A 12,178-nucleotide genomic window follows, 5' to 3' on the forward strand; every position below is an offset into this window, starting at 1 on the left:
TGACCTTAAGTCAAGGTCAGAATACGACGTATCTGTAGACACACCTCTGCCACGCCTTAATTTATTCGAACTCCACCTCTAACTAATAGTGGGTGAATAGCATGCTATTCTCATGCTTAAGTTCAAAGTCAGAATACTTATTGAGAAAAGCTCATTAAAAAAAGGAATTACGTTCCATTTACACACCTTTAACTCAGGTCGGAATCGGGGCCTAAGCGCTTTCCACACCTGGATTGTGCAACATCTGCCCAGTATTCTTTTCAAAATTCTTCAGGCTGTGTCAAGTTGGCTGTTGATTATTACCAGGCAAACATTTTCAGGTCTTGACATAGATTTTAAAGCAGATTTAAGTCAAAACTGTAACTCAGGAACATTCACTGTCTTCTTGGTAAGCAACTTGTGTAGATTTGGCCTTGTGTTCTAGGTTATTGTCCTGCTGAAAGGGGAACTCATCTCCCAGTGACTGGTGGAAAGCAGACTAGACCAGGTTTTCCTCTAAGCCTGTGCTTAGTTCCATTACATTTATTTTTTATCCTGAAAAACTCCCCAGTCCTTAACGATTATAAGCAAACCCATAACATGATGCAGCCAACATTGTGCTTGAAAATATGGAATGGGGTACTCAGTAATGTGTTGTATTTGATTTACCCCAAACATAACTTTGTGTTCATGACAAAAAGTTCATTGCGTTGCCACAATTTTTGCAGTACTAATTTAGTGCCTTGTTGCAAACAGGATGCATGTTGTATAATATTTTGTATTCGATTACAAGCTTCCTTCTTTTCACTCTGTCAATTAGGTTAGTATTGTGGAGTAACTACAATGTTGTTGATTCATCCACAATTTTCTCCAATCAGAGCCATTAAACTCTGTTTTAAAGTCACCATTGGCCTCATGGTGAAATCCCTTCCTCTCCGGCAACGAAGGACACCTGTATCTTTGTATTGACTAGGTGTGTTGATACACCACCCAAAGTGCCATTAACTTCACCATATAATATTCAATGCTATTTTCTTTTTAACCATCTACCAATAGGTGCCGTGCTTTGTGAGGCATTGGAAAACCTCCCTGGTCTTTGTGGTTGAATCTGTTTGAAATCCATGCAACTGATGTGACATTTTTACTATTGAACATATTTAAGCTTGCCATAACAAAGGGCTTGAATACTTGACTCAAGAGATTTCAGAAGTATTTTTAATTTGTAGGGGTGTGAATACTTTCCGAAGGCATTCACATAGCTGTATAGGCCTCAAACATACGTAACATAGATTATTATAGAACAGAGACATCTAACCTCTGTTTTTGTCCGTTAAACTTTTTTATACCAGGGGTGGCAGTGAGGTGACTATACCGCGTGAGCCCAGGATTTTGAACTCATTTGCTTAACAGCAGCAAGGGGGAACGATGGCCATTATAGCAGCCTGTCTGTCCCCCTACTGTGCACCGCTGTGGACAGACACAGTAATTAGACCTGTGTCGTTGACTGGTTTTAAGCTGCTCTGCAGAATTCCTCAAGTTTGATCATGAATTCAAAGAAAGCCATAGCTGGGGGAATGGGAGAAAGATGTGAAAATTGGCTCTGGATGAACATAAATAGCCTGTAAATAAAGTCTGTCTTTGTTTTGGGTTATCAACAGATTCAGCGATTCAGAGGTTTTGACCTTACCCCTCCAGTTGATGTCCACCCCCGCGCAGAAATGTAATTAGCATAATAAAACAAATCCCCATGAAAATCAGTGTTTCAGAGATATCTGTTTTCTGGCATGGGCTGAGTCAATTTGTCGGCCTTTGCATCTGTGAAGAAAAGTGGCAGAACCTACAGCGGTGTTTGTCAGACCAGGAGACGTCCCCAAAATCTCATAGAAACATCTATCGTTCATACCGTTTGGCCTACAAATGAATACCCCTCTATGGATAGACGAGACTTTCACAAACACAATGCTGTTCTTCATTTTGCTCTGTGATCCCCCACAAGCTTCACAGACTCAACGGACTTGTCTGAAGTCAGTACTGCCGATGTGCCAACTTGTATGTAGCGTTCAAGCGGTTTGAGCGACCAACTAATATGACCTCTATATGAAAAGTGTGGCGTATAGAAAAAAAATAAGAATTCTATAGTAAGCGCTACTCGATCGAGGCAAACTACAGTATAGTTTACTACAGAATTATATAGTAAGTACTGTATTTTTTTATGTGGCTACAGGGGTCTGTAAATTCAAAAAGCTAAATTATCCTTGGTATGGCCATGTTAAAACAATTCCAAATATTTGCTTAGTATAAACCCAGCCCCGGGCCCTTAGACTAAGGGATATATTAAACCGCATTAAATGTGGCATCAACATCACATCTAAACGTCTTTTGTCATGTTTCAAAACACATGTCATCCTTGAAGGTTCTGCAGGCTGTGAAGTTGGGAACTTAGGACAATATAAAAATTAAAATTAAAATTCTCCATTTCCTCAGATGGAGCTGGCCAAGGAGGAGAAGTGTGAGTTTCTTCCCTTCCTGTTCCCCCGTGAGGTCATCATGAAGAACGGCCGAGTGGCCGGCCTGCAGTTCTGCCGCACAGAGCAGACGGAGCGCGGCGATTGGCTGGAGGACGAGGACCAGATCGTCCGGCTCAAAGCCGATTATATCATCAGCGCCTTCGGCTCCATGCTGACTGACCCTCAAAGTAACGTCTGCCCCCTTCATTGAAGTACCCTTAGAAGTGACTGTTGAAGGATTGACCTGATAAAAGAGAATACCTACATAACTGGCAGAGTACTGGCAGAATGTTGATGATCAGACCCTAAATATGCATTACATTAAAATACATGACAATACATTACGTTAAAATACAGCTCCACTTTAGGTGTGGTCTAATCAAGATTTCTCAGTCGCCGAACACCTCTACACTAAACGTACCATACAAGAACGTGCCAGGCATTTCATCCAAATCCACACTGACCTCGCATTAAGCGATCTCTGTCATCTGTGGCAGCCAAGGTCTTGTAAGAGATTAGCTACAGTGTTAGCGCCCCAGCAGACAGCCTGCCGGGACAGGGCACTCATCGCTCTCCCCAGAATCCATTCTCCATACTTCCCTTTGCCTGTATGGTGGCCTGTCACGTATCTGGAAACTCTGTATGGGATTTCTTTCACACCAATCTATAGAGAAATAGAGCATTCAGATTTGTCAAATGTCATTTCTGGAGAGCCAGTGAGGGTGCATGTTTTTGTTATAACCAAGCACTAACACGCTTCATCTAGCTAATAAACAAAGAATTTGTCCTCACTAAAAACCTTTATTAGCTGAATCAGATGTGTTAGTGCTGGGCTGGAACAAAAACAAACCCCAGCCCTTTCAGGAATTGAGTTTGAGATCTCTGACCTCTCTGTAGCTCCACTTATCTGTACTTATGCAGATTGTAGATTTCAGCAGGGTGTGTGGTACGAATCACCCACAGAGGGAGGAGGGCTGGTTTACAACCCATAAGCTGGAAATGAGAGGATCGTGTTGATTATTGTGTATGTTGTTGAGATCATCCAGACCTTTTGGGTGATTGAACCTAGTCTACGGACAACCAAATATTAGCCTAAACAGGAGGCAGCTATTAGAATGGTTTAGACCATTCGCTTGACAATATGTGACACTCACATACTCTATTAATACTTGCATAGATGAATCGTTGTTGAATGTCATGTATTTTGCATAATGTACAATGTGAGCTCCAAAAGTATTGGGACAGTGACAATTGTTGTTGTTGTTTTTGCTCTGTACTCCAGCACTTTGGATTTGAAATGATACAATGACTATGAGGTTGAAGTGCAGACTGTCAACATTAATTTGAAGGTATTTACATCCATATCGGGTGAACCGTTTAGATATTACAGTAGTTTAGTGGACCAAAAGTATTGGGACAAATTCACTTATGTGTATTAAAGTAGTCAAAAGTGTTGTATTTGGTCCCATATTCCTACAAACTTGTTGGATGCATTTGCTGTTTGTTTTGGTTGTGTTTCAGATCATTTTGTGCACAATAGAAATGTATGGTAAATCATGTAGTGTCATTTTGGAGTCCCTTTTATTGTAAACACATGCTACCATGATTATGGATATTCCTGAATGAATCGTGAATAATGATGAGTGAGAAAGTTACATACACACAAATATCATACCCCCAAGACATGCTAACCTCTCACCATTTCAATAACAGGGGAGGTTAGCAATGTTGGGGGAGGTATGATATTTGTGCGTTTGTATATAGTCACAAGCTTGATGTAATCATTGGGTGCTATGAATATAGGACCAAATACTAAACTTTTGACTACTTTAATACACATATAAGTGAATTTGTCCCAATACTTTTGGTCCACTAAAATGGGGAGAATATACACAAAAACCAAAACAACAACAAAAATGATCACTGTCCCAACACTTTTGGAGCTCACTGTATGTCATATACTGTATAGTTGGCTACATAGCCTACAGGAAGGTGCCTTGACCAGTGTCTCGGTATCACTATCTGTCATCAAAAATCTCCGATACAGTGAGTTTCAACTCAGTCATTGTACAGTAAGGTATAAATACTGATAGCAGATTAGATAGTGGCAGATAGTGGATTAATTGATAAATACCACTATATACTTACCTAGCTAGTAGATGTACAGTATGAATCACCAGCTCACAGAGGAGGCAGTCAATCTGTCTGTCTGTCTGTCTGTCCGTCCGTCCGTCTGTCTGTCTGTGTTTCTACGTGTGTGTGTGTGTGTGTGTGTGTGTGTGTGTGTGTGTGTGTGTGTGTGTGTGTGTGTGTGTGTGTGTGTGTGTGTGTGTGTGTGTGTGTGTGTGTGTGTGTGTGTGTGTGTGTGTGTGCGTGCGTGCTTGTGTGTGCGTGTGTGTGTAGTCTTGCCTGGCAGAGGCCCATATGACAGCATGGATTCTTCTCACTAATGGAGCTCAGCAATCAGCATCTGTCAGTTGAGTTATCTCCAGAGAGATAGAGAGAGTGGAGGTCTGTGGAAGAAGTGATGTTATTTAAGGAGAAGATCTCAGGAGTCTCTGACATGTCACACTCCACAGCCCTACAGTAAAGGGGGGGGGGGGGGGGTGCTTGTGTGATGGACCCTCCACTTACAATGATCATTGAACTGTCAGTCCAAATGCAGTACCAGGAGGGACAACAAGGGGACAGTATCAATAAAGAATAAGTTCCAGTATATCAAATATCCCCCCTGTGATGTCTTATACAGTACACACATTCATTATTCTGCTCCTTTACAAACATAACACAACCTGCTGACCCAGGAACTAGGGGTGCTCAAGGTGCTGCACCCCCTGAAAAAAATAATAATAAAAAAAAGTTTTTCACAAAAGTGGTGCACTAGGCCTTTACTACTCCTGTATTAGCAAACTGATACGGCCATCTGCAGCACAGCGAGAAACATCCCTCTCCCACCATCGTCGCAGAACCCCAACCCTCAAACATCTTCCCGCTGCTATGTGCTGACCCCTGAACTTTGGGGACTTCTGTCTATTGTAATAATGTCATATTAACCATGTCTGTTATGTCTCATTCTAAACAGTCCAGGATGCCATGGCTCCCATCAAGCTGAACCGCTGGGGCACTCCAGACCTAGACCCTGAGACCATGCAGAGCAGTGAGCCCTGGGTGTTTGCTGGCGGAGACATCGCAGGCCTGGCCAACACCACAGTGGAGTCTGTCAATGACGGAAAGCAGGCTTCCTGGCACATCCACAAGTACCTCCAGGTGGGTGGGACAACTATGACCAGCTGCAGAGTTGAATGGGCTATTATACATGGGTCGTATTCATTACTGCACACCGTAGCAAAACGTTTTAGAATGGAAACATTTCTTGTTGGACATGTCCAGCTAGTCCCTCCCTGTTTGTCTGTGTTTACCCTATTTGGTGCCTAATGAATACCGCACAGACAATAATGATGATGACTACAACAATTATGCCTTCCTAAAACCTGTTGCAATTCTGCTTCTGTTCCCTACAGTCCCTCCACAGCCAGACAGTGGACAGCACCCCCGCTCTGCCTCTGTTCAACTGTGCCATCGACATGGTGGACATCAGTGTAGAGATGTGTGGCATCACCTTCCCGAACCCCTTTGGCCTGGCCAGTGCTCCCCCCACCACCAGCACGGCCATGATCCGCAGGGCTTTCCAACAGGGTTGGGGCTTCGCTCTCACCAAGACTTTTGGACTGGACAAGGTACAGACAAACAGAGACCGAGAGAGAGAGATGCACACATGCACATTAGAAGTATGCTGTTAATGGTTGTCTGTGTGTGTGTGTGTGTGTGTGTGTGTGTGTGTGTGTGTGTGTGTGTGTGTGTGTGCAGTGCTGCCAATTTAGCGACATTGTCACTATATTTACCAAGTTTTCAGACCCCTCCAGCGACTCTTATTGGTAAAAGAGACTAGCGACAAATCCAGCTACTTTTCAGGTTGCCTTTGGGGAGTTTTGGAACAGATGATTTCTATGGTTTTGATAGCATTTAGAAACTTTCCCCACGCAATTCTGCAGCAAACGAGAGTGGGGGGAGTTGCAGCAAGGGCGCACATGCAGGCATGGAAGCACAAGGAGAGGTGGTGTGCAGCGAAAACGCTACATCGGGGGACCGCAGTTGTGCCACAGCAAGGCAAATTGGTGCCGTGACGTCATCGCACCAACGGCAAAACGTCATCTAGCGACTTCGAGCGACAAATCCAGGAGCGACACTGACGTTTTTGGCAACGCTGACGTTTTTGACATACTCGTGCATGCAAATGTTTCACAGTGTTACAGCAGTGTTGAGCATCTAAGTGTTATGAACAGACCGTTGCGTGTCTCTGTGCCTTGTATTTGAGCCTGTCTAACCTTGGCCAAGGCTCCGATAAGTCATAACGGTAGCACATAAAAGCAGCCTCCATCCACAGGCGTATGCATTAATAAAGCCCTAATAACTCATAAAGGAATGCAGTAAAGCGCTCCTCACACGCAAACACGCTCCCCGGTAATGAGCTCCCGTCAGGTGGCAGACACTCCAGCTAAACCAACACGCTCCCATTAGAACAAGATGCATCTGCCTTGTTAGCAATGTAACATTTGCTCTTGACAGGAGAGTGAAAAAAAGAGAAAGGAGAGAGAGAGAGAGAGAGAGAGAGAGAGAGAGAGAGAGAGAGAGAGAGAGAGAGAGCGAAAGCCATTAGTTGCTTATTGAGCTCCAGCAGAAAATCTTTTGTTTTAATTTACTTTCTAATTCTAGTGATGGGGAAATTAATCAGTAACATCTGTTTGCTCTGTTCTCGCTGGCAGCTCTTTATTAGTGAAGTTAGAAATGGACATTTGCTGAAAAAAAGAGAGACCAAACAAGGAGCGCTTGTTCGGAGTTGTGTAAGGCATCGCTATAGCAACAATTAGGGTAGTGCATCAGGTGCAGCCTCACATTAAGCTTCTTTTTTTCTCCGACTGTGGTGAAGAAATTATTATCTCGTGTGAAATTGAGTGGAAATCTGTTACCAGACGGTTGAGAATTTGTTAGAGTATTTGGTTAGGCCAAAAGGTGCCATGCTTTTTCCGAACGGTTTTTAAAAAATCTATTATGACTAATTGGTGGAAGTCTCACCAAGCTTTCAAATTCAATTAAGAAATTGGTTTCTGCCTGAAAAATAATAAATAAGGACTTGAATCTATAGTGCTAAGAGTGACAGTTTTTCAAGAAGCACACTCCTGGATGATGGTCCAACTACTAAGAGTAATTCAATAGACATTGGATTTTTGGGATTTTCAATGTTTTTGAATTTTTTATCCAAAGTGATTATTACAGTTGCAACTAGCCTGCCTCTAAACATCATGTCTGTTTATCCCTTTAAACACTACTTAGAGGGATCGTTCAACGAGTATCAAATGTTTTTCAGGCATTTTCCTTCACCCTGAAAGTGTTCTAAAGTTGAGTCCACATTCCAAGGCATCTGCTGTACAGATCCTGCTGTGCAGGCTTTACTACTTAACTAACCTGTACATGTCCTTGAGCATTGAAAAACACCCTCCTCACATGGAACCTGTAGATGTATTTTCAGGACAAATACATTAAAACACCTTGGACTCTGCAAGTTAGCCTTTGGCCAAAATCCATATTTTTAACCTCACTTCCTCCCTCTCAATGACTCATTTTATTTGTCAAGCACTTTGAAATACAGCCCCTGTAAGAAATGTGCTCTCGAAATAAAAATTGGATTTGATTTGGAATGTGTACAGTAGCGTTGTGTTACATTTTTCACTAGCTACCGCTCTTTTGCTCTTCATACTGGTCAATGTCAGTGCCATGTGCCTTACTATTCCCCAATAGCTCCTGCTTACCAGCAGCGCAGCAGCTCGCCCCCAGCTCATATCTCTGTAAACAGAAATCATATTGCTGTCTATTGTGTGCTTTGTATGTCAAACTATTGCACTGAGCCTCTCCTGTCTCTCTCCCCGAGAAGGATAAAGAAAGTACTGTGTCAACAGTGCTCCTCTGTTCCATCATTATACCCTAAACATGAGGGACTTCTTTTTAATATCCTGTTCTCCCCCTACCCGCCAAGCAAACCCCCGATCGCAACACCCCAGCCGCTCCGCGTCGATAGCATTCAGGGCACATGGCCTGATTGTCACAGTGGATATGGAAATATCCTAACATGGTGTGCGTGTGCGGAATAGCTAATTGCCGTATGGCGCGATACAGCGGAAGCCCACTCGCTTAAACTTGCAGGCGGCACTTCCATTCATTATAATTAATGAACTACATTGCATATGTAAATGTTTTTTCCCCTTCTGGCGAGGATTGCTTCTACCGTGGGATGTAAATCAAGGACATAGGGATCAGACCAGAGTCCTGGTAAAACCTGTTGGTAAACCCTGTCTCAACCACATCTCATCACTGAGTGACATGACAGTCAAGCAGCTTGGGCTGCTGTTGAAGGGGTCACGGTCGCGGTCCTGAACACTGACCAGTTCTATCCTCCATTGATGTGATGAGACGATCCCAGGTAGATTCACTGGGTCTTGTGAAGCTGGAGCACATGGATCTGAAGAGGTTTGAACCCTTACGGCTCAATTAGCCTCTCTAACTGGTGTGTGTGTGTGTGTGTGTGTGTGTGTGTGTGTGTGTGTGTGTGTGTGTGTGTGTGTGTGTGTGTGTGTGTGTGTGTGTGTGTGTGTGTGTGTGTGTGTGTGTGTGTGTGTGTGTGTGTGTGTGAGAGACTTACGCCTCCCAAGGAGGGAGAGTTGGGTAAACTTGCTTGTTTACCCAACCGTGGGACAGACTATGTTTGTTCCCATCCTCGGGACTCTGACTCTCTATTGCTTACATGGACTCTTGGCCTCCCATTGTATTCTAACCACCTCTCACTGGCTTTGTATTCATGTTACCTGATGAAATTGCTGTACAATATCATCTTGTTGCCCTTCAAATGTCATTTAAATGTCATAAATCAAATCATAAATCATAAATCTCCCTGTCCTCTGCCGTGCCCTGATTGTATTACTGCTTATGATATCTGGAAATGTGCATGTACAGCCTGGCCCATTTACTGTTGCTAGCACCAATTCTGACTTGTGCTCTGATATCTTCTTCACTGATTTCTGCTCTTGTAAAAGCCTGGGTTTTCTGCACATTGACACTAGTAGCTTATTACCTAACATGTATCAATTGAAAATGTGGGTTCACAGCTCAAATCCAGACATGTTGGTCATTACTGAGATGTGGTTAAGAACGAGTGTTTTGAACACGGGTGTTAACCTTTCTGGTTATAACCTTTTTCGGCAAGACAGATCTTCCAAAGGTGGTGGAGTAGCAATCTTTACCAAGCAACAGCTTCAGCGCTCGGTTGTCTCCACCAAGTCTGTCCCCAAACAATTTGATTTGCTGTTTTTAAGCATTAAACTTTCAGATAGCTCTTTGTTGACTGTTGCTGGGTGTTATCGTCCACCATCAACACCGGCCTGCACCCTACCTTCCCTAAGCTCTTTATTGGCCCCTTACAAGAAGTCTGAATGTGTCCTATTAGGTGACCTAAATTGGGACATGCTTAAACCACCTGACCAAGACCTAAATTTGGCGAAAGGCTTGGCACACGCATACTCAGGCTGACTGGCTCTCATTCAACCAAATGAGAAATAAGTGCACTCAGGCTATCCAGAAGGCCAAAGTTACTTACTTTAAGGAGCAGTTCTCTCTCTGTGGGTCTAACCCCAAGAAGTTCTGGAAAACGGTTAAAGACCTGGAGAATAAACCCTCCTTCTCACAGCTGCACATGTCCCTTAAGGTTGATGATGTGGTTGTTACTGAGGAGCACATGGCTGAGCTCTTTAATCACCACTTCATTAAGTCAGGATTCCTATTTGACTCAGCCATGCCACCATGCCTGTCCAACATTTCCTCATCTCCCACCCCTTCTAATGCGACTAGCCCTTATGCTCCTCCCTATTTTTCCCCTAACCCACGACAAAGTTTCTCCCTGCAGGCCGTCACTGAGTCCGAGGTGCTAAAGGAGCTGCTTAAACATCTGGGTGAGATGGTTTAGACCTTTTCTTCTTTAAGGTTTCTGCCCCTATCGTCGCCTATCTCCGACCTTATTAATATGTCTCTCTTTTCTGGAGAGGTTCCCATTGCTTGGAAGGCAGCCACGGTGCAACCTTTATTTAAAGAAGGGGATCAAACTGATCCTAACTGTTATAGGCCAATTTCTATTTTGCCCTGTTTATCAAAAGTGTTGGAAAAACTTGTCAATAATAAACTAACTGGCTTTCTTGATGTCTATAGTATTCTCTCTGGTATGCAATCTGGTTTCCCAGGTTATGGATGTGTCACTGCAACCTTAAATGTCCTAAATTATGTCACCATTGCCCTTGATTCTAAGCAATGTTGTGCTGCTATTTTATTTGACTTGGCCAAAGCTTTTGATACAGTAGACCATTCCATTCTTGTGGGCCCGGCTAATGAGTATTGGTGTCTCTGAGGGGTCTTTGGCCTGGTTTGCTAACTACTTCTCTCAACGAGTGCAGTGTATAAAGTCAGAAAATCTGCTGTTTCAGACACTGCCTGTCACCAAGGGAGTACCCCAAGGCTTGATCCTAGGCCCCACGCTCTTCTTAATTTACATCAACAACATAGCTCAGGCAGTAGGAAGATCTCTCATCCATTTATATGCAGATGATGCAGTCTTATACTCAGCTGGCCCCTCCCAGGATTTTGTGTTAAACGCTCTATAACAAAGTCTTCTTAGTCTCCAACAAGCTTTCTCTGCCCTTAACCTTGTGCTGAACACCTCCAAAACAAAGGTCATGTGGTTTGGTAAGATGAATGCCCCTCTCCACACCAGTGTGATCACTGCCTCTGAGGGTTTAGAGCTTGAGGTAGTCACCTCATAAAAGTACATGGGAGTATGGCTAGACGGTACACTGTCCTTCTCTCAGCACATATCAAACCTGCAGGCTAAGGTTAAATCTGGACTTGGTTTCCTCTATCGTAATTGCTCCTCTTTCACCCATGCTGCCAAACTAACCCTGATTCAGATGACCATCCTACCCATGCTAGATTACGGAGACGTAATTTATAGATCGTCAGGTAAGGGTGCTCGCGAGCAGCCAGATGTTCTTTACTATTTGGCCATCAGATTTGCCACCAATGCTCCATATAGGACACATCACTGCACTCTATACTCCTCTGTAAACTGGTCATCTCTGTATACCCGTCGCAAGACCCACTGGTTGATGCTTATTTATGAAACCCTCTTAGGCCTCACTCCCACCTATCTGAGATACCTACTGCAGCCCTCCTCCTCCCCATACAACACCCGTTCTGCCAGTCACATTCTGTTAAAGGTCTCCAAAGCACGAACATTCCCTGGGTCGCTCCTCTTTTCAGTTCGCTGCAGCGAACGACTGGAATGAGCTGCAAAAAAAACTGTCAAAATTAACAGTTTTATCTCCATCTCTTCATTCAAAGTGTATTCTTGTCTCTATCTTATTTCCCTTTGTGCTGTTGTCTGTGCCCAATAATGTTTGTACCATGTTTTGTGCTGCTACCGTGTTGCTGCCATGCTATGTTGTTGTCTTAGTCTCTCTTTATGTAGCGTTGTGGTGTCTCTCTTGTCGTGACGTGTGTTTTGTCCTATATTTCTATTCTATTTTTAATCCCAGCCC

At 43.5% G+C, this 12,178-nt stretch overlaps 1 protein-coding gene across 1 annotated transcript in view; it reads left to right on the forward strand.

Moving 5' to 3' along the window:
- dpydb (dihydropyrimidine dehydrogenase b) overlaps positions 1 to 12,178 on the forward strand; it is a 129,327-nt gene that overhangs the window by 64,793 nt on the left and 52,356 nt on the right. Inside the window, exons 12-14 of the mRNA XM_065013343.1 lie at positions 2,464 to 2,674; positions 5,569 to 5,753; positions 6,008 to 6,223. Of these exons, the coding sequence (XP_064869415.1) occupies positions 2,464 to 2,674; positions 5,569 to 5,753; positions 6,008 to 6,223 (612 nt within the window). The remainder of the gene's footprint in view (positions 1 to 2,463; positions 2,675 to 5,568; positions 5,754 to 6,007; positions 6,224 to 12,178) is intronic.

This window comes from Oncorhynchus nerka, linkage group LG9b, assembly GCF_034236695.1.
Source record: "Oncorhynchus nerka isolate Pitt River linkage group LG9b, Oner_Uvic_2.0, whole genome shotgun sequence".
Classification (NCBI taxonomy): domain Eukaryota; kingdom Metazoa; phylum Chordata; class Actinopteri; order Salmoniformes; family Salmonidae; genus Oncorhynchus; species Oncorhynchus nerka.